Source organism: Labeo rohita, chromosome 15 (genome assembly GCF_022985175.1).
Source record: "Labeo rohita strain BAU-BD-2019 chromosome 15, IGBB_LRoh.1.0, whole genome shotgun sequence".
Taxonomy (NCBI): domain Eukaryota; kingdom Metazoa; phylum Chordata; class Actinopteri; order Cypriniformes; family Cyprinidae; genus Labeo; species Labeo rohita.
In genome coordinates, this window is record NC_066883.1 from 9,726,185 (window position 1) to 9,753,747 (window position 27,563).

Below are 27,563 nucleotides of genomic sequence, written 5' to 3' on the forward strand. Positions count from 1 at the left end.
TTCAATTTCTTTAGTATGTCTCACTATTGTTAGGCCCAGTTGTATTTTTGTTCGGTTGTATATATTTGTCCTCTTACTTGCTGGCATTGTTATTTTTTTTATTACTGTTTGCTTGTCTATGCTTTTTTTCCTTTAAACCAGATGTTTAGGAAAGATGTGTTTAATTACTTTTCACAACAGTTTGGAGAAGCTGTAATAGAGTCACAGGAAAACGGTAAGTGTGTTCCTTTTCTCTAGGCCAGCTGATATCTGCTGTATTTTATCAATTAAGTCTCAGAGTTGTTTCCATCTGCACCATAATATTACAGACCCACACCAGCTGGTTCAATATGAAATTAGATTTCAAAGCAATGCATACATGTACTGTACAAGGTAGGTTCTTTAATATATTATATGTAATGAGATGATTCAGTGAAAACTATGTTACTATGTTATTTAAGTTACTGATCTAAGACATTTATGTATTATACTACAATTAATCCCAATTCAAATTTAATTCAAAATCTTTCATGGCAGGACAAACAGATACTTCGAAGAAGGTGAAGGTGAAAAAGGATCTTTTATGTTTGTTTGTTTCTACGGATGGACACATAGACATTAAGAGTTAGTTCACACAAAAATTAAAATTTTCTCATTTACTCACCCTTGTATCATTCCAAACCCATAAGACTTGGTTAACTTTGAAACAGAAATTAAGATATTTTAAATGAAACCTGGGAGATTTCTGTCCATCCATTGAAAGTTCAGGTAACCAAAACTGAGAATATACTAAAAGTTGTTTTAAAGTATTCCATATGAATGGAGTGGTTTTATCCAAGTCTTGTGAAGAGACACGATCACTTTATATGATTAACAGATTAAATTCACATATAAACACAAAAACAATTAATTTTATGATGCCTTTTTTAGATCTTGTAAGTTTTAGTTACACAGACTATCACTGGAGGGACAGAAAGCTATCAGGTTTCATTAAAATATCTTAATTTGTGTTTTAAAGATAACCAAAGTCTGATGGGTTTGAACTACAGTTGGCTGAGTAAATGCTGACACAGTTTACTTTTTTGGAGAAAAAATGAAAAACACATACACACTCGAAAGTCTTTGGATGCCCTGAGTATGCTGCCGCTTCCTTGAAAAATGAAGCTACAGATGATGTTTTTCTAGCAAAATGATGTTTTAAAAAAACTGTCTACAGCACTAAATATCAGTAGAAATGTTTTGGCCAATTTCTAAAATGTATTGAATTCTATAAAAGAGTTTTAGAGCTGTAATCGGGCCTTAAAAGTTAGGCCCGACAGTGCCCGAGCCCAAAAGAATTCGGCCCGAGCCCGACAAGTATATTTTGATTGACAGCTTTTTAAAAGCCCGAACCCGTTTACAGCCCGATATTATTCAAATAAGTGAAAAAGTACTTTGTTTTTTGAATTGCATACATTTAGCATGAAAAGGTATTAAAGATATATAAAAAAATGAAACACTTATTTCATAGATACATTGTCTTTCAATAATTCAAGCACTTCTCAAGCACCTCTTCGGTAATATTGCTATTTTCAAGGGTTTTCCAGGCCTTACATTTTAAAAAGTCAAATTCAAGTACTTTAAGCACCTTGTACAAACCCTGTTTCACCATGTTGTTATGCTCACATGACCTTTCAGCTGTTTCACTGGCAAGTCCCAGAAAAATATATCCAGCCCAAAAGCTGACCTAAAACTGTTAAAGGAGAAGTCCACTTCCAGAACAAAAATTTTACAGATAATGTACTCATCCCCGATCGTTTCACTAGATGAGACCCTTCTTCCTCGGCTGGGATCATTTACAAGCGCATTTGGGATCGTTTGAAGCCGCATTTAAACTGCAATTTGGAAGTTCAAACTTGGGGCACCATAGCAGTCCATTATATGGAGAAAAAAACCTGAAAGGTTTTCCTCAAAAAACTATTTCTTTATGGCTGAAGAAAGAAAGACATGAACATCTTGGATGACAAGGGGTGAGTACATTATCCGTCAATTTTTGTTCTGGAAGTGGACTTCTCCTTTAATCTGAAGAAAGTCATTAACATCTGGGATCCCATGAGGGTGAGTGAACGATGAGAGAAATTCTGGGTAAACTATCCCTTTAAAGGACAGTCATGTCCTAAACTGAACCCAAAGCAACAAAACATTTAGCCTAAAGATAAAAAAAAAAGAAAAAAAAAAAAAAAAAAAATCACATCTGGAAAATGAATTCCATGCAGAGCAGCTCAAACACCTTTGAGCATCAACTGTCAACACGTGTGGAAGAGTTTCTGTCTGTACGACTGGGCCTGTGGAGAGACCAATCTCATGCATTACCACAAAAGCGTTAACAAGCTGTCTCTCGCCAGCGATGACACCACACGCACCTGAGGCTACACTGTTTTAGGTCATCGCGCTAGCCAGACGTGTGGTGACAGACAGCGAGCAGTGCCAGTTCAAGCACTGCCAGCTGGGTTCATTATTCACATTTAATTGTGCCAACTACTCTCAAGTCAGCCTGAAAAGCACTAAAGTGATCGGCACATTTATGATGCAAAATTTTTAAGCGTTCACATTGCTACAAAGCCATTAGACAGCTTGTTTAATAAATTCACCTTCAACTATAAATGTTAAGGCTATTACTTTTGGACCAGAAATATTTTCAATAACTGGTCTGTGTACACAAGCAGATCTGCCCTGTTTACCCATAGTATCAATATCCGTCTCAGATGATATTAAAAAAAAGTGCTTATAACAGATTAACAAAAGAAGTGATAACAATGTTTACACCACAGATGCTATGTGGTCACATGTTTTCAACTACCTCCAAATGCTGTTTGAGTGATCCAAGATGTATTAAGATGGATTTTATTACAAGGTGTACTGTAAAAGTGATAAGAAAGTAAATTAGAAATTCTAGAGAACACCGTAATGTTCTGCTTTGCTCTTTGCTCTGTGGAAGTTTATTTCTGACATTAAATAAAAATATAATAAAGGCATAAAATGTGTGACTTTTTATCTCACAATTCTGACTTTTTCACACAATTGTCAGTCTATGGCTACATTCACACTGCGAGCCGATTTTTGCTCAGATCTGATTTTTTTTTTTGTATAGCTGTTCAGATGGCCAATATTAGACCTCCAGTGTGAACAGATCATGGTTCTGAACCAGGGCTCTACGTTTATGTTTCCTTTTTAAAAAATTGTAAAAATTCAGGAGAACAGTCAAAACTTCTAATCAATAATCAAAAAATCTGATCAAAAATTAGCATTCCCATTATGAGGTGATATTTGACTCCTTAAAGTGATTTACAGGTGAATTTAGTTTTTAGTTTTTATGTCATTTTATGCCGATTTTTTTAATTATATTTTTTTATTATATATATATATATATATATATATATATATATTTTTCTTTTTTTTTAATTTCTAATTTAGAAAAACAGAAAAACAAGTAGAATACTAATAAGTTAACAAACGAATGAAATCAGTATTAACAAAATTAATTTGCACAACAGAGGTGGCACAGAAGAACACAAAAGTGGCTTTTAGGTGTATTTTCACATGTTTAATAAGGCTCAGAGGTGGCATGAGTGCAATCAAATTCATAAATTCATGTTGAGATTAATATTTTAAATATAAAAATTTGAATACAGATATATTCAATGATTAAAATAACTGAAAAGATACTTAATGAAATTAAAACTGCCAGTAGGTGGCGGCAAGTCACTGATTTAATTACTGAAACATTCGTTCATTTGATTCGTTCAGATAACTGATTCATTCAGAAATAAAGAAATTACAAATTAATTTAAATGTCTGAAACCTTATTTTTATGTGGCTGAAAACACTGAATCATTGTGATATAGGCTAAAAGCACTGAGTGCGTCTATTTGGCTCAGTGCCAGACAAGGCATAAAAGCATGTTGGAATTTAGCAGTTAAAGTTTATTTGTCCACACTGAATGGTTAAAATCAACAAGGTTTGGGGGGTTGGAGTGGGTCAAATACAATCTGAGGTGGTACAAATCATGAAAACTTTGGGTATGTAAAATCTTTGAAGCAACTCCCATGAGTTGCTTCAAAGATTTATAGAGTGTTAATCTAGAGTAACATAAAATTTGCATGAATTCCGATATGACTGTTTCAGACTGCGGTTCGCATTGAAAACATCTGACCTGTATCGGATTTAGTACCACAAATGGAAGTGGCACAGTTAAGAATTGAAAAGACCAGATTCCATGCGGTTTGTGCTGTTCACGCTGTCATGAGAAAAACAAATCACATGTGAGCAAAACAATTGGATTTGGGCCACATTTGCCTGCAGTGTGAACATAAAACTGTGAACATTCTCAGAATTCTGTTTACATCTTGCTACTCTTTTTTTTTTTTCTGATACCTGACTTGACCGCATGCAGAATTTTGAGAAAAAAAGACAGAACTGTCTTTTTAAACCCAGAATTCTGAGGAAAAATGTCAGAACTGTCAGATGAGATAGGGAAAATAAATATCAGATTTCCCAGATCTGCACATATGTGAACTGAACATAAGGTTCAGATAATCACTTCCTGTCTAAGAGGGCAGTTCTTAGGCTTCATTTAGACAAGCAAAAATCTGACTACACAAGTCAAATTCCTTTAGTTTTTTATACTCTGAACAGTAAAAAACACACGCCAGATCCTGGTTTTAATTTATTGCCATACCAGGTGTTGCGACAAAAAATAGAAAAAAAAAGAATGCATATTCCCACCTTTTCCGTCTTTTAAGGTGTGGACATATTAGAGAAATATTTGTAAAAAATCAACTGTCTATTGTCAATAGTGTAGCAATATATGAAGCACAGCTTACACAGAACTTACTTTTAAACCAAACAGCTTTCTGTTGGTCAGTGCGTAAAAATGTGCGTATGGAAATCTCGTGATATTCCAAATTGTGTGGATTTGCGTTCAAATGCGTGAATTTGATTCACAAAACATTGCTAAACAACAGTAAATGTGACCGACAGTGTTGGGGAAAGTTACTTTTAGAAGTAATGCATTACAATATTGCATTACTCCTTAAGACAGTAACTAATTACATTACTTTTTATGAAAAGTAATTTGTTACATTACTTTTGCGATACTTTTTAAATCTGTGCTGGGCTTGCTTCTTGGTTTTTAATATAAAAAGTTCTATTTTGGCAAATGTAAAAGCCCTTTCACACCAGAAGTGAAATGAATAAGGCTCAGGCTGAAGGAAAAGTAAATTCACGTCTGTGCAGTAGAACGCAGAAGTAGAAAGTTCAACACACTTCAGCAATAAAAAAAAGAAGCACAAATGTTTATCTAGAGTAATTTTTGCTTATTAGTATGGTTGAATTGGATCATAGAAGGTCAGCAGCAAAGACATTTAATTATTGCAGATTTTCGTCATATTCTGATTATATTCTGATTCTATTCATTTTGAGGAATACTGAATCTTTTTTTTTTTAGATGAATTAATTTATGTTCACATTTATTGTAGAACTTCAGTAACATCTTACTCCCATTTTCTCTCAACATGGGGACAGGAGACCTGTCAGTCAATAAATGGGAAAAAAAGTAACTGGCGTTACTTCTTTGAAAAAGTAACTTAGATATTTTACTGTAAATTAATAAAGTAATGCTTTTACTTGAAAAAAAGTAATCTGATTACATAACTCAAGTTACTTGTAATGCGTTACCCCCAAAACTGGTGACCGAACCTTTTCACTGTTTTCTGACGAATGTGTTCAGATATAAATACTGATTTCATAAATGAAAATATCATAAATGGTGAAACATCGAATGCTATAATTTCACACATGGTGGACCTACTTTTGTGGACATGCAAGCAAAAGTGACAGCACTCTGAAAAGAATTAGATCTGGTCATTTATGTGTGCTGTTTTGAACTGTTTGTTTAAAATTGCAGTGTGATTTCTGTAGTGTGAACAAAACCTTAGACAGCAAAAGCCACTTTATACACGTAGTCAAATGTCTGGCTATGTCAGACTAAATAGATGTTAACATTTCATAAACATTTATTAAGACAAGGGTTTTTTATGTTGTCAGATTGATGCGTACGCAGTGGGAGGTGTTGTAATTGCCCTGTTCTTACCTGCTGTCCCAAAACCGTATTTTTCTGTCATAATGGCTGCTGATGATAAGGTATTCGGAGCACACAACATCACTACAGAAAGACAAAACCTCAATGGTTTGTATGCCTGTGAGTAGTACAGAGAGAGAAATATGAAAATTACTGAGCTGTGCTAATATGTTGAGCAATTAATTGCAGACAGATGTGAAATGTGCACATTGTTAGTTAACGCATGACTTGTTTGTTGCATATTTTGGTGGCACATACACGCTGCTCGCTGGAGGTCCCATATCTTCACGGTCCTGTCTGCACTGCCCGTGACCACCTGCCTCTGACTGTATTTAAATTTGGCTGCTGTCACTTTACGAGAATGACCTGTCAATGTAACCTAGAAAAACAACAGACATACTTTTAATGAGAGGCTGAACAGAATTTCTCTAAACCTGTCAAGAACATTTCCATGTCATATTTTCTCCCAAAAAACATTATATTTTGCATAAAGAAAATGTGACTATTTTTGAAACCATTATGTTTTTGAATTGTATAATATATTTACACACACACACACACACACACACACACACATATATATATATATATATATGTGTGTGTGTGTGACCCTGGACCACAAAACCAGTCCATAAGGGTCAATTTTTCCAGATTGAGATTGATTTATACATCATCTGAAAGCTGAATAAATACGCTTTCAATTGATGCATTGATGCAAAATCTGGAATCTGAGGGTGCAAAAATAAAAATCAAAATACTGAGAAAATCACCTTTAAAGTTGTCCAAATGAAGTTCTTAACAATGCATATTACTAATCAAAAATTAAGTTTTGATATACTTACAGTAGGAATTTTACAAAATATCTTCATGGAACATGATCTTTACTTAATTTCCTAATGATTTTTGACATAAAAAAAAAAAAAAACAATAATTTTGACCCATACAATGTATTTTTGGATACTGCTACAAATATACCCCAGCGACTTAAAATTGATTTTGTGGTCCAGGGTCACATACTGTATATAGATAGATAAATAGATAGATAGATAGATATATTAGGGCTGTCATTTGATTAAAACCTTTAATCTAATTAATTACATTGTGTTGATTAATTAATCTAATTACGCAAAATAAATTTGACTGTGTAAATACCCACAAAGATTATTTAAAGCTATTTTTGTTTTAAATGAGAAAGTATCAAGTAGACATTACAAATTGTAGCTTTATTTGATTCAACTTAAAATTTATTACACATAAACATTTAGGCTGCTATGGAACATAACAGAAGATAATTTTAGAAATATCTCAGTATTTTTTTTTCGTATAATAAAAAAGTCATGGTAAACAAAACAGCTTTGTTACCAACAGTCTTCAAAATACCTTCGGGTGAGTAAATGATGACAGAATTAATTTTTTTTTTAGTAAATTATCCCTTTAATGTTGTTGTTGTTGTTATTATTATTATTATTATTATTATTATTTTTATTTATTTATAAGAAACTAAATCTGCCAGAAGGTGGCAGTAAATGTCTTAATGAGTCATTCACTCGATTTGATTAGTTCAAATGGCTGATTCATTCAGGAATGAAGTAAATGGCTCTCTTTATGAATGGGCCTTTGAATCATTGATTCACAAGATTCGTTCAAAACACAGATTCATTTAGAAACTAAACACTGCTGTGTTGCTCAGTGATTCAACAATTCTGCTATTGCTTCAAAGGCAATCTATTCTTTGAAAAACTGAGCAAAAAACTACAATATAGTGTTTAAAATATATCACAGTATCAACTTCTTATGTACTGAACTGTTGTATAAAATCACATTTAAGCTCATGATAGATCGAGGCAAAATCAGCACTCGTGTCATATTGCTCTTGCTGCCCTTGTGATATCGTGTGATATGTGATACAAATATGAGACAAAACACATACAGCAGCATTTTTTTTTGCACCAATATCTTGAATTTTAGGGCATAACCGCATTTATAGAGTTGTTGCCCTGCATCATATTTGTCAACAGTAAAATATAAGATAATGTACAGCTCTGGGGGCGGGGCCAGTGCGTTAAAATATTTTAAGCATGTTATTTTTTTATATACATACAATAATCAAAACTAAAGTAATGGTTTTTTTTGTTTGTTTTTGTTTTTTAATTTGGGGATAAAATGTGACCCAGATTTTCTAAGAAATTCATCCAAATATCTACTGTCTCTCTTACTCTCTCTCTCTCTCTCTCTCTCGCACACGTGAGGATAAAATATTCAGTCAATCTTACAGCATAATTGTGTCTTGTTAAAGTAGTCCCCTTTCATATTCAGCATGACAAATTGGTTTTGAGGGTAGCAATTGTCTTTTTATCTGGAAACTAAAACACGAGCATTTTACTGAAGGACAGCTCTTTCTCGCTGCTTTATTTTATATTTTTTCTTAAAATGAATGAAAATGAAAAAAAAAAATAAGAAAAAGAAAAACATTGTTCTTGTGTTTTGCTTTTTATCTGTCATCTTTATTGTCCTCCCTTCTTGTCATGCTAGTAAAATTTCAGACACATTTCTATATGGCATATGGGCCATTCCTGTTATGCCAAAACCTTTGAACTTTGTACCTTATAAAAAATGTAAATTCTGAGTCATAATTAGTTTTTCTATAAAAGTATTACATCTGCAGACACCTTTTTGAATATTCACCCCATCTTGACTTAACTGTTATATTTCCTGATATACTTTCCATCTCTCAAAATTGTGAGATTAACATTTTATACAATACAGGCATATAGGATGGGCCATAAAAAATACTGCATCGTAAAAATGACCCATATCTGGCCTGTTTGCCTAAAAAATCATGTGACAAGCTGGTTCCTCCCCATAAAACTCCCACGCCTCCCTGTCATGTAAAACACAATGGAATCTAAGCAGGCACAGCAATAAAACATCTTTAACATGGTTCATACTGGTCTGTCTCATCTGATGATGCTCTAGAGTAATTCAGAGAGACAGACAAGCACACGGGTAAGAGGTAAGCTCTGTTACCTTGGGAACGCTGTCCTCTAGCCTCCAAAATAGAGCCGACTTGTCATATGACGCAGCTAAAATCCGAGTGCCCTGATGGAAAAGCACAGTGACACATCCCACAATGCATTAGAGCAGTAACCGCAGCATAATCAACTCAACAGCCTTACAGTCTCCTTCTATTACTAATAAAGATACTTCAGTGGCCAAGGGCTCTTATAGTCATCGGTACGTGCTAATTAGCAGTGGACTTAGTGGGATCATCTAAAGCAGGGCTTTTTTCTTTCAGAGTTACAGATTGGTTTCCTATCTATGGAACCTTATTTATTCCCGTCCCAACATGGTACATTTAAGCACTGTGTGCCAAGAGAATCTTTTTTGCCCTCCTCCTCCCCAGCACCACCTGTCTAGATCTGCTACAGTGTCCACAATACCAGTCACTAGGGTTTTTGAAGCCGAATAAATAATCTTTCCACTGATGTATGGTATGTTAGGATACAACAATATTTGGCAGAGATTCAACTATTTGAAAATTTGGAATCTGAGGGTGCAAAAAAATTTAAACATTAAGAAAATCACCTTTAAAGTTGTCCAAATTAAGTTCTTAGCAATCCATATTACTAATCAAAAATTACGTTTTGATATATTTACAGTAGGAAATTTACAAAATATCTTCATGGAACATGATCTTTACTTAATATCCTAATTATTTTTGGCATCAAAGAAAAATCAATAATTTTGACCCATACAATGTATTGTTGGCTATTGCTACAAATATACCCGTGCTACTTACGAGTGGAAACAGCATAGCTCTAGTCCGCCAAGATCTACCTACCTACACTCTATTATTTTAAAAACCTGTTTAGTCTATTCTGAGAGTTTAAACAGTCTACAGACTGTTGAAAATTCTAATTAATTGTGATTATTATATTCCTATTAACAGTCATTGTTTTTAACACTAAGAAATTACATTCACACCTGCATGTAGTTATGGAAAAGAATAAACACTACCAGTCAAAAGTTGTTGAACAGTAAGATGTTTAATGTTTTTTAAAGAAGTCTCTTCTGCTCACCAAGCCTGCATTTATTTGATCCAAAAAAGCAAAAGCAGTAATACTGTGAAATATTTGTACAATTTAAAATAACTGCTTTCCATTTGAATATATTTTAAAATGTAATTTATTCCTGTGATCAAAGCTAAATTTTCAGCTTTATTACTCCAGTCTTCAGTGTCACATGATCCTTCAGAATTAATTCTAATATGCTGATTTGCTGTTCAAGAAACATTTATTATTATTATTATTATTATTATTATTATTATTATTATTATCAATATTTAAAACAGTTGAGTACATTTTTTCAGGATTCTTTGATGAAAAGAAAGTTCCAAAAATCAGCATTTATCTGAAATAAAAGACTTTTAGTAACACTGTACACTATACCATTCAAAAGCTTGGAGTCAATAATTATAGAAATTAATACTTTTATTTAGCAACGATGCTTTAAATCGATCAAAAGTGATGATAAAGACATTTATAATGTTACAAAAGATTTTTATTTTAGATAAATGCTGTTCTTCTAAACTTTCTATTCATCAAATGAACCTGAAAAAAGTATTTTTAAGCTGTTTTTAACATCATAATAATATGTGATGTTAATGTTTTAACATCATAATAATAATAATAATATTAATAAATGTTTATTGAGTGGCAAATCAGAATATTGGAATGATTTCTGAAGGATCATGTGACACTGAAGACTGGAGTAATGATGCTAAAAATTCAGCTTTGAAATCAGGAATAAATTACATATACATATATATATATATATATATATACACACACATATATAAGTATATACATATAATTACATATATATTCAAATATAAAATTAAGTATTAAATAGTAAAAATGTTACTGTTTTTGCTGTTCTTTGGATCAAATAAATGCAGGCTTGGTGAGCAGAAGAGTCTTCTTTAAAAAACATAAAATCTTACTATTCAAAAACTTTTTTGTTGTGTGTGTGTGTGTTTTTTTTTTTTTTGTACCTTTCAATAAAGTTTCACCTTACTACTGTCACCTTTAGCTTGCTCAACAGCATTATTTATAAATGTGAATTTAATTGAAAATCTTTCTCGTCAGATCTGTACACATTCAAAACCACCTGTAGTCCAGCTAAATTAGCACTAACTAGTGCTGAGTACATAAAATGCAATTCATCAAAAGCAGTATTGAAATAGTTGATTACAGTATTGAATCTGGATTTAATTTATTAAACTTATTGTATATAAGTTTTATTCATACGTTTTTGTAGCAGCTGTACAAGCATTGTAACCAATCTTAGAAACGCCTGTTGTGCGCATAAATGCAGGCATTAAATTGGAAAATCACAACAACCGATCCTAACGTCCCATTTGAAGCAGTCCGATGCACATATCTGTTTTGGCTGCAGTGCACACAGAAACGACTCCTAATTAAACTGAAGAAAAATGAATGCACTGTAACACTCAATATACACTACAAGCGAACAACATAAAAACACAAAACTACAATGCTTCCATTATAACCAACAAAGAGTAAAGAATATGTAAGCTGTGCTGAACTGCAGGGCTCATATGTAAAACTGTGCAAAGCTGTAGGGAGTGACAGCTTCAATGATTATAATGGGGGCCTTCTAGTATGTTGTCTTGATACAGTGCTTATTTTCAGTGTATAATTTATTCAAACACAATGATTTGTGTGTGTTCATACCGTAGGGTCAAACTCAATGCTGGTGATCCCTTCATTACTTCCGTCTAACGTCCCTCTGTTCTGAAGAGTTCCTGTGAGGACAAAACACTGCAGTATGTACATCAAGCCTGAAAATATATTCACTCAATTCTGTGTCTAGTTCTACTGACTGCATAATAGAGGACATCACGCGACATCACAGTTTATCTACACACTTTAATGCTTGTCCATGCAAAATTTGCTGCCACTTTTGTTTTGAGCATAGACCTCACACAATGCTAAATGATTTCTCAGAGAACTTCATTTTGCATCTCAGTTGTTTTAGATATTAGAGTGCTGACATCTGCTGGTGGTCAGAGGCAGTCACATGTAATGACAAAAGTATTCAGTTTCACTCAGTGTAGGATTTTACTATCTGTCTAAACACTGTCTATATGGCTAAAGCTGACAAACAAACAGAAGATTTTTTTCCAGATCAGTTTTGTGATGTACCTGCTTCAATGTCCCACAGTTTAATGACCCTGTCAGTTCCTCCTGTAGCCAGCAGGTTTGAACTGGTACTGAACCTCACAGCATTGATTCCCAGCTCATGAGCATCCTGAAACCACAAAACACACATTAATTTCTTATTCTTTACATTTACATGTATGCATTTGTCAGACATTATTATTCAAACTGACTTACATTGCATTTAGGTATATATTTAATCAGTTTTTGCAGTTCCTGAAAACCCTAGCAATCTATAAATTTTTGAAAGAAGTCTCTTTTGCTCACAGATGCTGCATTTGTTTGTTGTTAAAATATTATTTCAATTTAAAATAACTTTTCTACTTGAATGTATTTTAAAATGTAATTTATTTCTGTGATCAAAGCTGAATTTACAGCATCATTACTTCAGTCATTACTCCCAATCTTCACATGATGCTTCAGAAATCTGAATTGCTGTTCAAGAAAAATGCATTATTATAATGTATGTATGTATATATGTATATGTATTTGTATATCCATATGTATATATAGTTAGGCTGCTTAATATTTTATGGAAACTGTGATGCACTAGTGTTAAAAAGTAACCAAAAAAACAAAAAACAAAAGCTGTTTTTAACATTGTTAAGAAAAAGAATAACATTTGATATAAGATTAAGATAATATTAATATAAGATTAAGATGAACAATTGAAAAACAATAATAATTAATAAGAACTAAAGGAGAAGTCCACTTCCAAAACAAAGATTCACATATAATGTACCAACTCCCTTGTCATCCAAGATGTTCATCTCTTTCTTTCTTCAGTCGTAAAGAAATTATGTTTTTTTGAGGAAAACATTTCAGCATTTTTCTCCATATAATGAGCTGATATGGTGCCCCGATTTTGAACTTCCAAAATGCAGTTTAAATGCGGCTTCAAATGATCCCAGTCGAGGAAGAGGGGTCTTATCTAGAGTAACAATCGGTTATTTTTATAAATAATACAATTTATATACTTTTTAATGTCCTAAATGCTCGTCTTGTCTTACAAGACAAGCATTTGAGATTAAAAAGTATTTAAATTGTTTTTTGTTTTTTTTTTAATGAAAATACCCAATCGTTTCACTAGATAAGACCCTTCTTCCTCGGCTGGGATTGTTTACAACCGCATTTGGGATCGTTTGAAGCCGCATTTAAACTGCATTTTGGAAGTTCAAAATAAGGGCACCATATCCATCCATTATATGGAGAAAAATGCTGAAATTTCTTTACGACTGAAAAAAGAAAGACACGGACATCTTGGATGACAAGGGGGTGAGTACGTTATATGTGAATCTTTGTTTTGGAAGTCGACTTCTCCTTAAGCACCGAATCAGCATATTAGAATAATTTTGAAAGATCATGTGACACTGAAGACTGGAGTTTTTCTCAAAAATCAGGAATAAATTACATTTTAAAATAAATTAAAATAATAAACAGCACTTATAATAATATTTCACAGTATTATGTATAATGCAGAATTGGTAAGCATATGAGATCTCTTTCAAAAACAATATAAAATACTAATTATTCCAAACTTTTGATGGAAGCCCTGAATAACCTTCCTCACAGTTTCAATCTGGACAGACAAATTACTTAACTAAACTTTACCAAGTACCAAACACCATGGTCCAACAAAGGTATACAACAACAGTTTTTGTTTGTAATATAATTAGACTCTCTGTGCATGTCTGATGATACAAAAAACCATGTGTCTGATTTTGAGGAACTTCACTACCTTCTGTTTTTACCATGGCACAAATAGTAATAACCATCATACTCAAATCTTATTTTTGTACAGTACACTAATGTGATACAGAAGGGGAAGCAACTTTACTAAGGTGTAAAAATAATAAATGAGCAGTGTATTACTTTACACTCAAATAGAAATGTAAGCCGTAGGCAATAAGCACTTCTGCTATTTAACAGCAAACGCACAGCAATTTGTAGAATGTCCTTGGAAAAATGACTAAAAATAGTACTTGAATTCTGATCAGCCAACAACCAGAATATTAATATTCTGATGCACCAACAACCAAAAGATCAACAGGAAATGCATATCATTAAATTGTGACATAGCTCCATATAAGGAAGTGGCAACTCCTCTCCATACCACAACTAGGGCTGGTTCCTGCTGTCAGCTATTCAAATGAAAATGGACGTGTGAACCGGGTGGCTGCACATGACAGAGCTGCAGTGTGCTATAGAAAGACACTGTTTCACAGCGATACACAGACGCTTTGTTCCGCAGCCACATCATCCAAAGACTGTCAGCCACCACCACAGGGAGTGTGCTCTTAAAGATATCTTTAACATATGACCCATTTAAGAACCACAAGATCAATATTATAGTCCATCTCTAGCTTAGCCTATCTCTCCGTATTTATCTGTTCACTAGTTCATCAGTCATACTAATTTCCCCATCATTTTCAGGGTTCAAGGTTAGGAACATTTCTGCTTGCTTCATAGCCTAACAGGACCATAATCGATCTCAATATATAATTTAAACATCATCACTAATTTGTAAGAAGCAGATTTTGTTGTTTCATGTTATTGTAAAAAGCAACACGCACCAATGTAAAAATTGCCTTGGTTGGGACTCTGGCAACCAGACAGACTCCTAATGGTATGTAGAGATCTTCCTCTGATCTGCAAACGGATTTACCTCTAATCTTCCTCCTGGACACACAACAGAAAAACATCATTAATCACAAAATCATTAATACCAATCCAGGTCATTTAACAAAGAAATACTATGTGTTTTAATATTAACTGTTATAGCACCAGCTGTGGTCTGATCTCCTTAAAACTTTGCATGCTGGTGAACTCCAAAAGTGGGCAAAACCTTCAAAATGGGGTGGGGTCTTGTTGCGCAAAGACTTTCACCATTGGCTTATGGTGTATTGGCTTCACTTTAGCCAATTATTATTGACTTACATTTCAAAATAAAATTGTATACATTAAACACTATAAAAAAAAAAACTAAAAAAAAACTTTGCATGCTTGTTTAGAATCACCTGTCACATGAGCTCAGCAGGTTTCATGAAGTTTTGAGTTTTCCTTTAGGATTTTGCGTAAATTTGGACAGGACCCTTTTCTAAACGACCCCATTACAGCTTCCCAAAGGGTAGATTTCAATTTTTTTTTTTTGATAATTATTGACCTAGAGAGCCTAGTGTTTTTTTCCAGATTGAGCGAAAAACTAGGACTAGTTCGCAAAAGTCGATTTTTTTTACATCTTTTCCATCATTTAACCCTTAAAGACCAAAAACATTTTTGGGGCACCTGACACACCTGCACTTTTCTTTGTTTTTTTCAGACCTATTCTAACAGGCAGCATCAAGTGCTATATATCATTGTAAACAGGAAAATTTGATAATTTAAAGTCCCAATTTTCCTTTTGTCATCTCTAAGAATGAATGAATTTCCAAAATTTGAAGAAAATCACAAGCAACAATTGGAGGTTGTTTTACTCAAACAGAAACTCCTGAAGTTTGGATTTTTTTCTTTAGAAAGTTGTATTTGGGTGTTTTACACTACTAAATAAAATTTTGCCTACATATAACATTCCCCAAGCAAGTTATAGCCATTATTACAATATTGTTATAGGCACTTTTCAGTAAAAAACAAGTCTATTTAGTTTACTGACAATATGGATCAGTTAAAACACGTTTAGAAAGTAAAGTAAATGGAAACAGTGTTACATAATAACAAAACACAGTAAAAACAAAAAAAGGTTTTTTTTCAGAAAACTATCATTTTCAATCAGAGTATGAACAACAAATTCAAACAGAGCAGCAATTGGTGAAAACAACTGCACAAATGGTCTTGTGGAACAAATATACAAACAGTGCAAATGATTCACAAACTACACACAAAAAGAAAAAAATGTCACAGTGCATCACAAAAAAATAGTGCCAATTATCTTTATAAACTATATAAGAAGAATTTCCATAATATAACAGCCAAATGGATTGATCCGCTGTCTATATTCCTGTTTTACCGGGACAGTGCATAGCCACGTGAAAACATAAATTTCAGTGCTTTATCAGATATGTACCACTGTTTCATCCTTGTTTTGTTTTATGTCAAAGTGCTCTGTTGTGTGTTTTTCTGTGCTTTTTCAGAGAGTGCTGTCATGCAAATGTGTTATTTTGTGTTTGTTTTCATGCACGCATGATGCATTTTACTTTTACTTTGAGTTTGTTAAAATTTCCAAAGAAAAGACAGGAAAGGACATTACACGTGGCCAAGTATAGTGACCCATACTCAGAATTTGTGCTCTGCATTTAACCCATCCAAGTGCACACACACAGTAGTGAGTAGTGAACAAACACACACACACCCGGAGCAGCCATATTGCTCTGGAGAGAGTGCTGGTTATTCACTCCCGCCACCTTCAATCCCTGCCGGACCTGCGACTCAAACCTGCAACCTTTCGGTTACAAGCTTGACTCCCTAACCATTAGGCCACGGCTGCCCCATTACATGCTAATTGGTGGTTCAAAAGTCCAAAAACTATGTTTATTGTTTGAATAGTTGACAGCTTGAACCAATCTGGGCACGGGGGTGGGACTAAGCGTCAACAATCGTTCCTGTTTGCCTCAGAGGAACGAAATGCATTGGTTTCCTCTGATGAATCAATGCGATCAAATTGTGATGACATAATCACATTCACAACAGAGCCTCTGAATATCCAAACAATAATGAGACAAATGAGACAAACGTGATACAGGAAAAAAGTGGAGAATCTCAGCTTTGCAGTATTTTTTAAAGCATTCCGATTGGATGAGCGATTCAAAAGTTATTCAATATTTAAGAAATTATTATTTTTAATAATTATTTATTTTTAGCCGCAGGCGGCTGTCTCAGTCTTTGAGGGTTATCAAACAGTTTCATTGACAGCAGTGGTTCTAGAGGCAAAATTGTCCAAAATGGGGAGTTCTATCATGTGAAGCGACCAGGGCCTAAAACTAACTTTTTGCCACACCTGCCAATGGCCGGTGACGTGATAAAATTTACCAGCCAAAATTTTATTTTACCGGCCATGAAAGTCTTTTTGCAAAAAGAGGCAGTTATTACTACTACAATGACTAAACATATTTACAATGTTGTTGTCTCTATTAAATGCATTTTCTCTCAAAGTTCAACATTACAGTATAATTAAAAGCCATTATTTTTAAAATTTAATAGGCTCTGAAATATAAAACAACTTTTCATTTAAGTGATTTTAAAACAATCTTCTCATAAACTATAAATTGTATATGCATAAACTATACAGATTAATCTTCATTCAAGCTACAAAAGTTAATCAGCAACTACAGCAGCCGAGTGATTTCTGTTTTTCTTTTATTCTTTGATTTTCTTCAATGACAGACTTCAGCAAGTTTCACTTTAACATCACCACTGTCTCTTTAAAACCTGATGCACAACATAGATCTGACCCATATCTGATATTCTCCCAACTCTTTATGGTCATTTAAGACTTTATAATTCATTTAAAACTATGTTTACGAGGTAACTCGCCAAAACCGTGCATTTTGATATAACTGTGTGTGTTTTCGTCTGTTAAAAATGCTACTGGTGCGCTGTCTGAGGCGAATGTGCAGCATTTCAAACTATACTTCACCGTATAGGTTGCATTACTGGATATGACTATCACATGTACGTGTGAAAAATCGTGCAATGTACAATCGTTTACACCCTTAAAAAAGGTAATATCACCCCCAGTGGCCGATTTCTTTCAAATTTCTCATAGATCTTTGGGGCTGTGAGTCTAACAGGCCCACCGAGTTTCATTCTGAGGTTCATTCCGATCAGCCTCTGGTAACATTGTCTAACAGGTGCTCAAACTTCCATTTGCGGCACTTTGGACCATTTTTTTATGCTGATACGACAAATGGTTGCGTAGGTATAGCCATTTTTATGTTTTTTCCCTATTATAGCACCACCAGGTGGCCAAGCTCTGGGATTTTTGTCCTGTGACCTCAGACTGAGCTCTTAAATGAGTGTTCTGAGTTTGACGAAGATATCTCATTCCCTTCAGGAGTTACAGGCATTTTACTAAAAGTTGGCCTGCCCCTTTCAAACTTTTTGGCACCCCTTTGCGACAGTTAGTCAAAAGTTTAACTCTTTTTGAGATACACCAAAATCTGAGGCATGTGTTTTGTCCAGCTTTACGCGGAGATTGCTGACCCTTGGCTATTTTAAAAATTACAACAGGGTTTCAGCACTATGCGCTTTAAGCCCCAATAAATTTTTACACCATAACACTCTTTCAAATACAGTAATATAAAGTACTTTTCTTTTTAAACATTTGCCAGGTCCAGACATAATCGGTAGAATCTTTTAGATTAATTTAGATATATCTAAATCTAAATATAACTGAAATATTAACTGAAAAACCTACTGTAGTCACATATATGGTGAGCTTCCCACACAGCAACGCAGCTTGCTGCTTTAGCACCATAATTAAGATAAAATGTTGGATAAACAAACTAGCTACTTTAGTCAGTTTAGACTGTTTCGCAAAAGCATAGTAACTACAGTAATTATTGCACAGTAACTACTGCAAATTGCCACATATGTTGTAAGAACCACATTTGATCAACAATGAGGGTTACACAGAAAGTAACACAGAGCAACATAATACTAACACATTACACTGTCCTGCACGTTAATATTATCTACGTTATCATTTGCGGTGCGGGTCTGCCATGCGCATGCGTAATCTGAGTATTCCGGTTCAAGACAGTTAGGGTGTGTCGAAGAACTCCCATCTCATTTTCTCTTCCAACTTCAAAATCATCCTACATCGCTGCAGAAGTACCGACCCAGTATTTACAAAATGACCATACAAAGAAGGTCCAACACGCTTTATAAAAAAAAAAGGTAAAACAGCGATGTAGGGCTATTTTGAAGTTGGAGGAGAAAATGAGATGGGAGTTTTTCAACATACCCTAACTGTATTGACCCGGAATACACAGAGTATGCATGCGCATCGCAGAGCTAGACAAGACAAGCATTTGAGGTTAAAAAGAATATACATTTGTATTTTTTTTAGAAAATAACTGATTGTTTTGCTAGATACGACCCTTATTCCTCGGGTGGGATCATTTAGAGCCATTTGAAGCTGCATTTAAACTGCATTTTGGAAGTTTAAACTTTAAACTGGAAGTTTAAACCATTGAAGTCCACTATATGGAGATAATTCCTGAAATGTTTTCCTCAAAAAACATAATTTCTTTACAAGCGAAGAAAGGCACGAACATCTTGAATGACAATGGGGTGAGTACATTATCTGTAAATGTTTGTTCTGGAAGTAAAGTACTCCTTTAAAGGGCTTTCAGCGAGAAACTTACTCGAAAAGTCCTCTGATGGAGCTGATGATGCGGGGGGACGTAGCTGAAGCAGACCTGAGGGGAAAAACAACAATTTTGATAATGACACCATGATAATAACTATTGAGAATTGTAGGGAGCAGATTAACACTCAAAAACTACATTAGGGTACTAATGATACTACAGCGCATGAACTGATGTCACAATTATTAAAAGTAAGTCAATAATCAGCCATAATTCTGCAAAATATCCCTTTAAAATAATTACAGCAGGAATTATACATAAACACCACTACTGTTACCTGTAAAGTGGTCCGTGGGATCTCTCTAACCTTTGTGACTCACTTTGAGGAGATGATGGATTGGGAGGTGATATATTTCCAGATTCTCTAACAAGTAAAAGCAAAACAATTAATGACAACCATGAATAAAATAATCCACCTTTAAATAATACACCTGTTGACTTTATGCTGCCCTCATATGCTGATAAAAGGAATAGTTCATTTAAAAATTAAAAGTCTGTCATTTACTTCACCCTCACATCATTCCAAACCAGCATGACTTTCTTTCCTCCGTGAAACACAAACAAATAACAGTGCATAACAATTAACAGTTAACAATTATAACAATTTTCCTTTTGTGCTTCACGAAGAAAGACATTTAAATGGTTTGGATTGACATGAAGTCAGATTTACGCTGCAGCACCACGTTATACAGCTGATACTTACTCATTAATATTCACATTCTTACTGGCGGCCATCTGAAGCTCTTTGTGAAGACTGGCCTCTCTGGCTCTAAGAAAGAAAAGGAAATGTGATCAGAAAGGATGTGGTGTTTATGGAATAGACAAAATTTGCTTTCAACATCTAGAAAAAACTCTTACAAATTATTTGCCAGTGGAACACCACAGCAGCAGAGAGAATGTGCTCTGTGAACTTTGAAATATGGTCTTTGTTTAACAAAACACCAATTCATTAACTACGTTAACCATCTTCTAAGCCAACAAATAATATTTCTACTGTTGTTTGTCATGGCCTCTGTGTTCTTTATTCCCTGTTGACAGATGTCACATACAGTACAGTGACCCCATAAAATATTTGGACACTGATAAGAATTTAGTACATTTAGCTCCCACAATGTAACATATTTAAAAGGAAAGTTCACCCAAATATTACAATTATGTCATAATTTATTCACCATTATGTAATTCCAAACCTGTTTAACTAACTTTCTTGCGCAGAACACAATAGCAGATTTTTTTCACCCATATAATATGTTAGTAGGGTTAAGAACAGCATTGGACCACGTTGTCTTTTATTTTTAGGGACCAAAAAAAAATAAATCAAAAATTCAAAAAAGTGTGTTCTACAGAAGAAAAAAAAGTCGGGTTTGGAACAGTATGTGGTTAAAGGAGAAGTCCACTTCCAGAACAACAGTTCACAAATAATTTACTCACCCCCTTGTCATCCAAGATGTTCATGTCTTTCTGTCTTTAGTCTTTAAGAAATTATGTTTTTTTCAATTTTTTATACTTTTTAAGCACAAAAGCTTGTGTAGCACAGGCTCTGGGATGCGCATATTATTGAATCAAGTCGAAAGGTCAAACAAGACAAAACTATACTGCTATAAGAAACAGAAAAGATTAATTCATTGTTTACCTGGGTTTTTTTTCTATGATTAGCTCACCTCACCTCTTAGTTTTCGGGTTTGAGTCGTTCGTTTATCACGTGACCCCCATAAGATGAACGAATGACTCGAAAAGCCCGAAGCCTCAAAACAGATGAACTAATTCCAATACAGAACCTAACAGGATGTTGCGTACTAAACTAATTACTCCCCGAGATGACTTTTTCTTCCCGAGTCACATTAAAGGTTTGTTCAAAATGAAAGAATCGTTCAAGAACGTCCCATTACTAATTCATAGCATCGTGGACGTGCATCCAAGAGCCTGTGCTACATGAGCTTTTGTGCTTAAAAAATATACACATTTGTATTTTTCGAAAAAAAATGACCCACCGTTTCGCTAGATCCTCGGCTGGGATTGTTTAGAGCCCTTTGAAGCTGCATTTAAACTGCATTGTGGAAGTTCAAAATCGGGGCACCAATGAAGTCCATTATATGGAGAAAAATCCTGAAATGCTTTACTCAAAAACCATAATTTCTTTACAACTGAAGACAGAAAGACATGAACATTTTCGATGACAAGGGGGTGAGTAAATTATTTGTAAATTGTTGTTCTGGAAGTGGAGTTCTTTAAGTAAATGATGATAGAATTTTCACTTCACTTCCCTTTAATAAATCCATTCCGCAGAAACAATGCATAACTGATGACATGAATTAAAAGACAGGGATTATTTTTAAGAGTGCATTTTTTAGGATTTGATTTGGTTATTCTAATGGCGCAGCAATCTAATAGCCTCTGACCTCACTCTCTTCTCATTGCGATGGTTCATGCGGACAGCAGCCTGCTGTTTTGGACGAATCATGTTCTCCAGGATCTCTGAGCTGCGAAGTTTCTCTTGTCGGTACGTCCTCTCCATGTTCTGGTGCTGCTCCAGTAGAGAATCATATTGGTTTTTCAGGAGTTGGTTCTTAGCCTGTACCTCTGCCACATGGTTCTGAAGTGCGCTGTGCTCTGACGACAGAACACTGAGATGGTTTTGGACATCGTACAGCCTAATAAATAAAATTTAAAAATCAATATACATATGCAAGATCTACAAAAAAAAAATGGTCCAAATATTCCAACATTTTTGACACACTGCCGTTCAAAACTTTGGGATCAGTAAGACTTGTAATGTGCTTTAAAGAAGTCTCTTATCCTCATCAAGGCTGTATTTATTTGATCAAAAATACAGAAAAAAACAGTAATATTGCAAAATGTTAAAATAATATAAAATAATAAAAAAATTATATAAATTAATGGTTAAAGTGTCACATGATCCTTCAGAAATCATTTTAATATGCTGATGTATTATTAGAATTATCTATGTTGAAAATAGCTGTGCTGCCATTTTTTTTTTTTTTTGGAACCTGTGATAGTTTTTTACAGTTTTTGTCAATAATAAAAAATAAAGAACAGCATTTATTCAAAACAGAAATCTTTTATAACAATATATGTCTTTACTAACACTTTTTATGAATTTACCACATCCCTGCTGAATAAAAGCGTTAATTTTTTTCAAAAAAAAAAAAAAAGAAAGAAAGAAAGACAGAAAGAAGAAATGTACTGACCCTAAACTTTTGAACAACAGTAGTGTATATTATTAGAACATATTTTAAATAAATGCTGTTCTTTTTACCTTCATTAATTTTTATTCATTCAAAGAATTTTGAGGTTCAAAGTGTTACAGGTTCAAAATATATATATATATATATATATTAAGCAGCACAGGACTGATAATAAATCAGCATATTAGAATGATTTCTGAAGGATCATGTGACACTGAATACTGTAGTAATGATTCTAAAATTTCAGCTTTGGTCACAGGAATAAATCAGTTTTTAATGTATATTAAAATAGAAAAACTTTAATTTACATCATAATAATATTTTACAACATTATTAGTCATTACATTAGAATTACAATTAACAAACTGGGTTGCAAAACTGGGCTGCAAAAGCTATCACTCAGTGGAATCAAAATATTCACTTATAAAAAATGTTCATATAAATCAAAGACCAAATTTTGTTTAATACATGTATAGGATGAATGGTCAAACATGATAAATGATAGAGTTACTAATTTGTATTAAAAAAAATTTATTTACATGCAGTGTTGGGGGTAACGCATTACAAGTAAATAAATAAAATAAATAAAAACAGTGAAATTCAACTCAGAATATGACGCAAACCTAAATATGTTAAATAATACAAATATCCTTTATGTGTTTAATCCCATTTAATTAACCGATGTCTTTGCTGCCGACCTTCGATGATCCAATTCAACCATACTAATAAGTATAATACTAATTTTCCTTTTTTTTTATTGCTGGAGAACTGACATTTTTTTCTTCTGTACAGACGTGAATTTACTTTTCTCAAAGCCTGAAGCTTTTGGTGTGAAAAGGATTTTACATTTGCCAAAAATAGAACTTTTTATATTAAAAACAAACAAGCAAGCCCTGCCCAGATTTAAAAAGTAAAGTAACGCATTAAGTAACGTAATTAGTTACTTTTTTTAGGGAGTAACTCAATATTGTAATGCATTACTTTTAAAAGTAACTTTCCCCAACACTGTTTACATGTCTTCCTTCTATGCTGTAGTCTAAACGTCTGACCAATCACAACAGACTGGCCTTTTGAGAAAGGTGGGCTTTAAAGAGACAAAAACTAAAACGGAACATTTCAGCCAGAGAGGTGTTGCAGCAACAGTATGACAATAATGTTTTTCTTAAAAGTTTCAAATCATATAAATGTATTCTATTGTAAAAATACAATTATGAATTTGTAAATGAGCATAATATGGGCACTTTAAAAGAGTGGTTTCCTGTTTTTGTGTCATAATAGGATAAGTAGGTTTACTTGGTATGTTGTTCATCCAGTGTCACTTCCTTTATCTGGATTTTCTGCTGCAGTTCCACCACTTGGTATGCAAGCTGCAAAAACAAAAACAAAGTCTTAAAAATAAAATCAGTGAAAAAACATAAATTCAGACAGTGTAAACGCGCACCTGTTTATAACATTAAGCTATATTTACAGTAGTTTCATTAGCTTAAACAATTCAATATGGGAAATACTTATGTGTTGATAAAGCAGAGATACACAGCAGGTTTTATCACATACTTTAACAAAAACTTTCCAACTGGTCTAAAGAAAGCTTTAATGCAAGATTAGGTGTACTGTAAAAACTGGTTGTGCCACTGTGACCACTGTGATAACTACTAAAGCAAAGCACTCAATTTTCCTAATATGTCTCCAAATAATGTTCCCATTCGCATTAGACTAATATGCTTTGGAAGAACATTCTCCAGGGCATTTTTACATGTTGGAAGCCATCAGTTCTGTGGAACTTTACCATGCTTTAGATTTGATGATTCACTGTCTGCTAAAAGGAAGAGATAACAGCAAGCCAACTTGTAAACCTGTTTAGTGAAACAGGTCACAACTTGTGCCATAAAATTGAGTTTGGTATATAAACGTTTGACAGAAACCCAATCACCACGCTGCTTTTATATGAGAAAGGCTGATTCTGTTTTTCACATATACCACCATTTCCTACCTCACCGGTGGTTGTCTTTAGAGACGTCAGTGAATCTTCAGATTGTGAGGGCCTGCAAAAAACAGTATTTTGAAATTACAAGCAGAAACAGATTGCATAAGAATATATGCTATTGCTATACTGTAATGTTTAAATAGCATGGTTGATAATATGTTACATATTACATATACATTACACATTCAGCAATCATGGTATTTAAAAACAAAATTATATTACAATCAAAGTGACATAACGGCATGCATAATTCCACCCATTACATTGTCATGTGCAGTAATCTTTTATTACCATTTAACAATCAGAGTTTATTGGGTCCTTCCTGTAGTCTAAAAATGTGGTAATCTAAATTAACTTGTTTTATGTAGTGATATTATTACATATGACTGCATCAAACTGACTACGTATACTCCAACAGAAATCATATTTAGGTTCAGATCAGCTAGAATTTGCACTGCACATTTTCACATTTTACAGCGTAACATTAAAGAATATTATGACTCAGAGAGAAGGTTACCTTGACCCTGATCCCAGAATGCCTTTGGTTATGAGGGCTCTTTGCTTGGACTTTTCCAGCAGACTGTGATCTATAACAAGAACAATATGACAAACTACTTCTGAAGAAGCATGATTTGTTTGAAAAGAGGCCAACTGATGTTTACATCGACTCCAAGTGTGTTTGTTAATGAGACTTTCTATTTGCACGTAAGTGTCAAGATTCACAGAAGAAGTGAGAACTTGCACAACTCTGAATTTTGTTCATATCATTTATACTTAAGATATGCAGACTAGACCTTCACCTTCAGCTTAGTGACACTTTTAGATTCTGTTCTCCATAATAAATTAATACTAAATAAATTATAAAATAGTAAGAACTATATATAATGATACCATAATTCCCACGTTATAAAATATATGATACTTAACTGTAATATATTTACATTTATATTTTTACAAATTACATGAATATAACACATATCACAACATATATAACACATTTATATAGTAAAACATTTAACTACTACTGAAATTCTTTGTATTTTGTAATATCAACAAACCATAAAATATGTTTAACAATTAATTGTATTTTATTGTATCTTTAGGTACTTAAATATACATAAAACGAATTTATTTAATCAACCATAACAGCAACAGATTATAAACTGCAACCAAAACAACAGGTTGTTTTCTCATTTTGCATGACGTATAAGAAATTGCACTGCATGGCCTAAAAGTTAAATCATAAAAACATTTTAAAAAAGCATTAATAAAGCTTACATGACTCTATAATATCCTGGAAGACGCTCGTCTGTGTCCTGTTGCGATATTTCAGCTGTCTGATAATATGACGCTTCCATGTTTCGTTCTGATTAAGTTCAGAGTTTCTCGCGCTTTGCGACGCCGCCATGATCATAAATATTAATTTTACTACAATCACAATAATCTACTGTCTTAGACATAGTTCAAGGATGGACGCCCCGTCATCGGGAACTTATACGTTTGTTTTCCATTCCTATGAAGCACACAGGAAAGCGGCAGAAAGTGGGTTGTGGCGCAGCTGTGCGCGCTGAGACGCGACGCGTCATTTTAGTGGCTGTAAACACATGGAGGGAGCCGCCTGCTTCTGTCGCTGATGAGTAATCATGACAAACATGTCAATGCGCCTGAAGCGTGGAAACACACCGTGGAGAACGGAGAGTAGATCTAAATCGTGTAAAATAAAATGGGAGTGGCCTTTTGGCCCAGACGTTTCCTCTGATTGGTTGGGAACGATGCGTCAAATTATAATTATTATATTTTAATTCTTTAATGTGTATTTTTAATTCAATGTATATTAAAGTTCACCACTGTGATTATATAGGTGAGAAATATTATTTTTTATTACGCTTGCGAAAACGTGCTGTCATGTGACTTCTGTTACCTTTCTCAGCGATTAGTCAGGATGGACTAATCGCATTCAAATATTTGTGTTTATTTCATCGACGTCCTGGGGCACATTTTGATTTATATGTTTGATAACAGTACGTAGAATTGAAATATATAATTAAAATGTTGTACATTCACTATATTAATGTTTCCCATGAGTCAATAAACGTCTTTATTGATTTGATTGCTGCTTATGGGGACACAGCTTTCTGAGCCTCAAAGCGCCCTCTGTCGTAATATAAATAATATTTGCTAGTAACATTTGCCAACCAATATGTTGAAGCAATACAGCTGTACAAACACTTCCCTCAAACACCAAGTTGACACTTCAGCACCGAAATCTCAGCTCCCGCTATGATTTAATATGCATGAGGAATGGTTTGACACTACTAGGCTGACAGTAAGTGTCACATGAATGACATGACAAATAATGTGGGCACCACAAAAGTTAATATAAAATGGCAGGTTAGCCTTAGTGTAATTTTTGGTAGTCATTTCTATTAATGTCAATTACAAAAACGTACCCATGGTTTCTACCAAAACACTACATCGTACTTTGATCCGAGATTACAGCAGGTAGTATATAGTTAGCATGCTGCTTAAGACTTCAAAGCTTAATAAAATTTAAAATATAGTAATCCCTAAACAGTTCTGTAAGCCTTCTGATAGAATGCTATGGATTTATAATTAATTCGTTTTTGTAAATGCACTGACTTTCAGAATCATAAGGAACCACAAAAACAA

The 27,563-nt window shown here is 33.8% G+C and overlaps 1 protein-coding gene across 2 annotated transcripts in view; it reads right to left on the bottom strand.

Moving 5' to 3' along the window:
- Positions 1-26,584, bottom strand: part of LOC127177160 (protein Atg16l2) — a 51,854-nt gene extending 25,270 nt beyond the window's left edge. For both annotated transcript variants that reach the window (XR_007829195.1, XM_051129251.1), the window contains exons 1-14: positions 26,172-26,584; positions 25,411-25,480; positions 24,900-24,951; positions 24,203-24,276; positions 22,103-22,354; positions 20,407-20,472; positions 19,981-20,067; positions 19,701-19,754; positions 14,913-15,018; positions 12,325-12,430; positions 11,854-11,924; positions 9,125-9,196; positions 6,356-6,476; positions 6,110-6,215 (exon numbers count right to left, since the gene is read on the bottom strand). Coding sequence is in view for 1 of the 2 variants with exons in the window: in XM_051129251.1 (XP_050985208.1) it covers positions 6,110-6,215; positions 6,356-6,476; positions 9,125-9,196; positions 11,854-11,924; positions 12,325-12,430; positions 14,913-15,018; positions 19,701-19,754; positions 19,981-20,067; positions 20,407-20,472; positions 22,103-22,354; positions 24,203-24,276; positions 24,900-24,951; positions 25,411-25,480; positions 26,172-26,307 (1,373 nt within the window). In the remaining variant the exon portion in view is untranslated. The remainder of the gene's footprint in view (positions 1-6,109; positions 6,216-6,355; positions 6,477-9,124; positions 9,197-11,853; positions 11,925-12,324; positions 12,431-14,912; positions 15,019-19,700; positions 19,755-19,980; positions 20,068-20,406; positions 20,473-22,102; positions 22,355-24,202; positions 24,277-24,899; positions 24,952-25,410; positions 25,481-26,171) is intronic.
- Between the last annotated feature and the right edge of the window lie 979 nt (positions 26,585-27,563).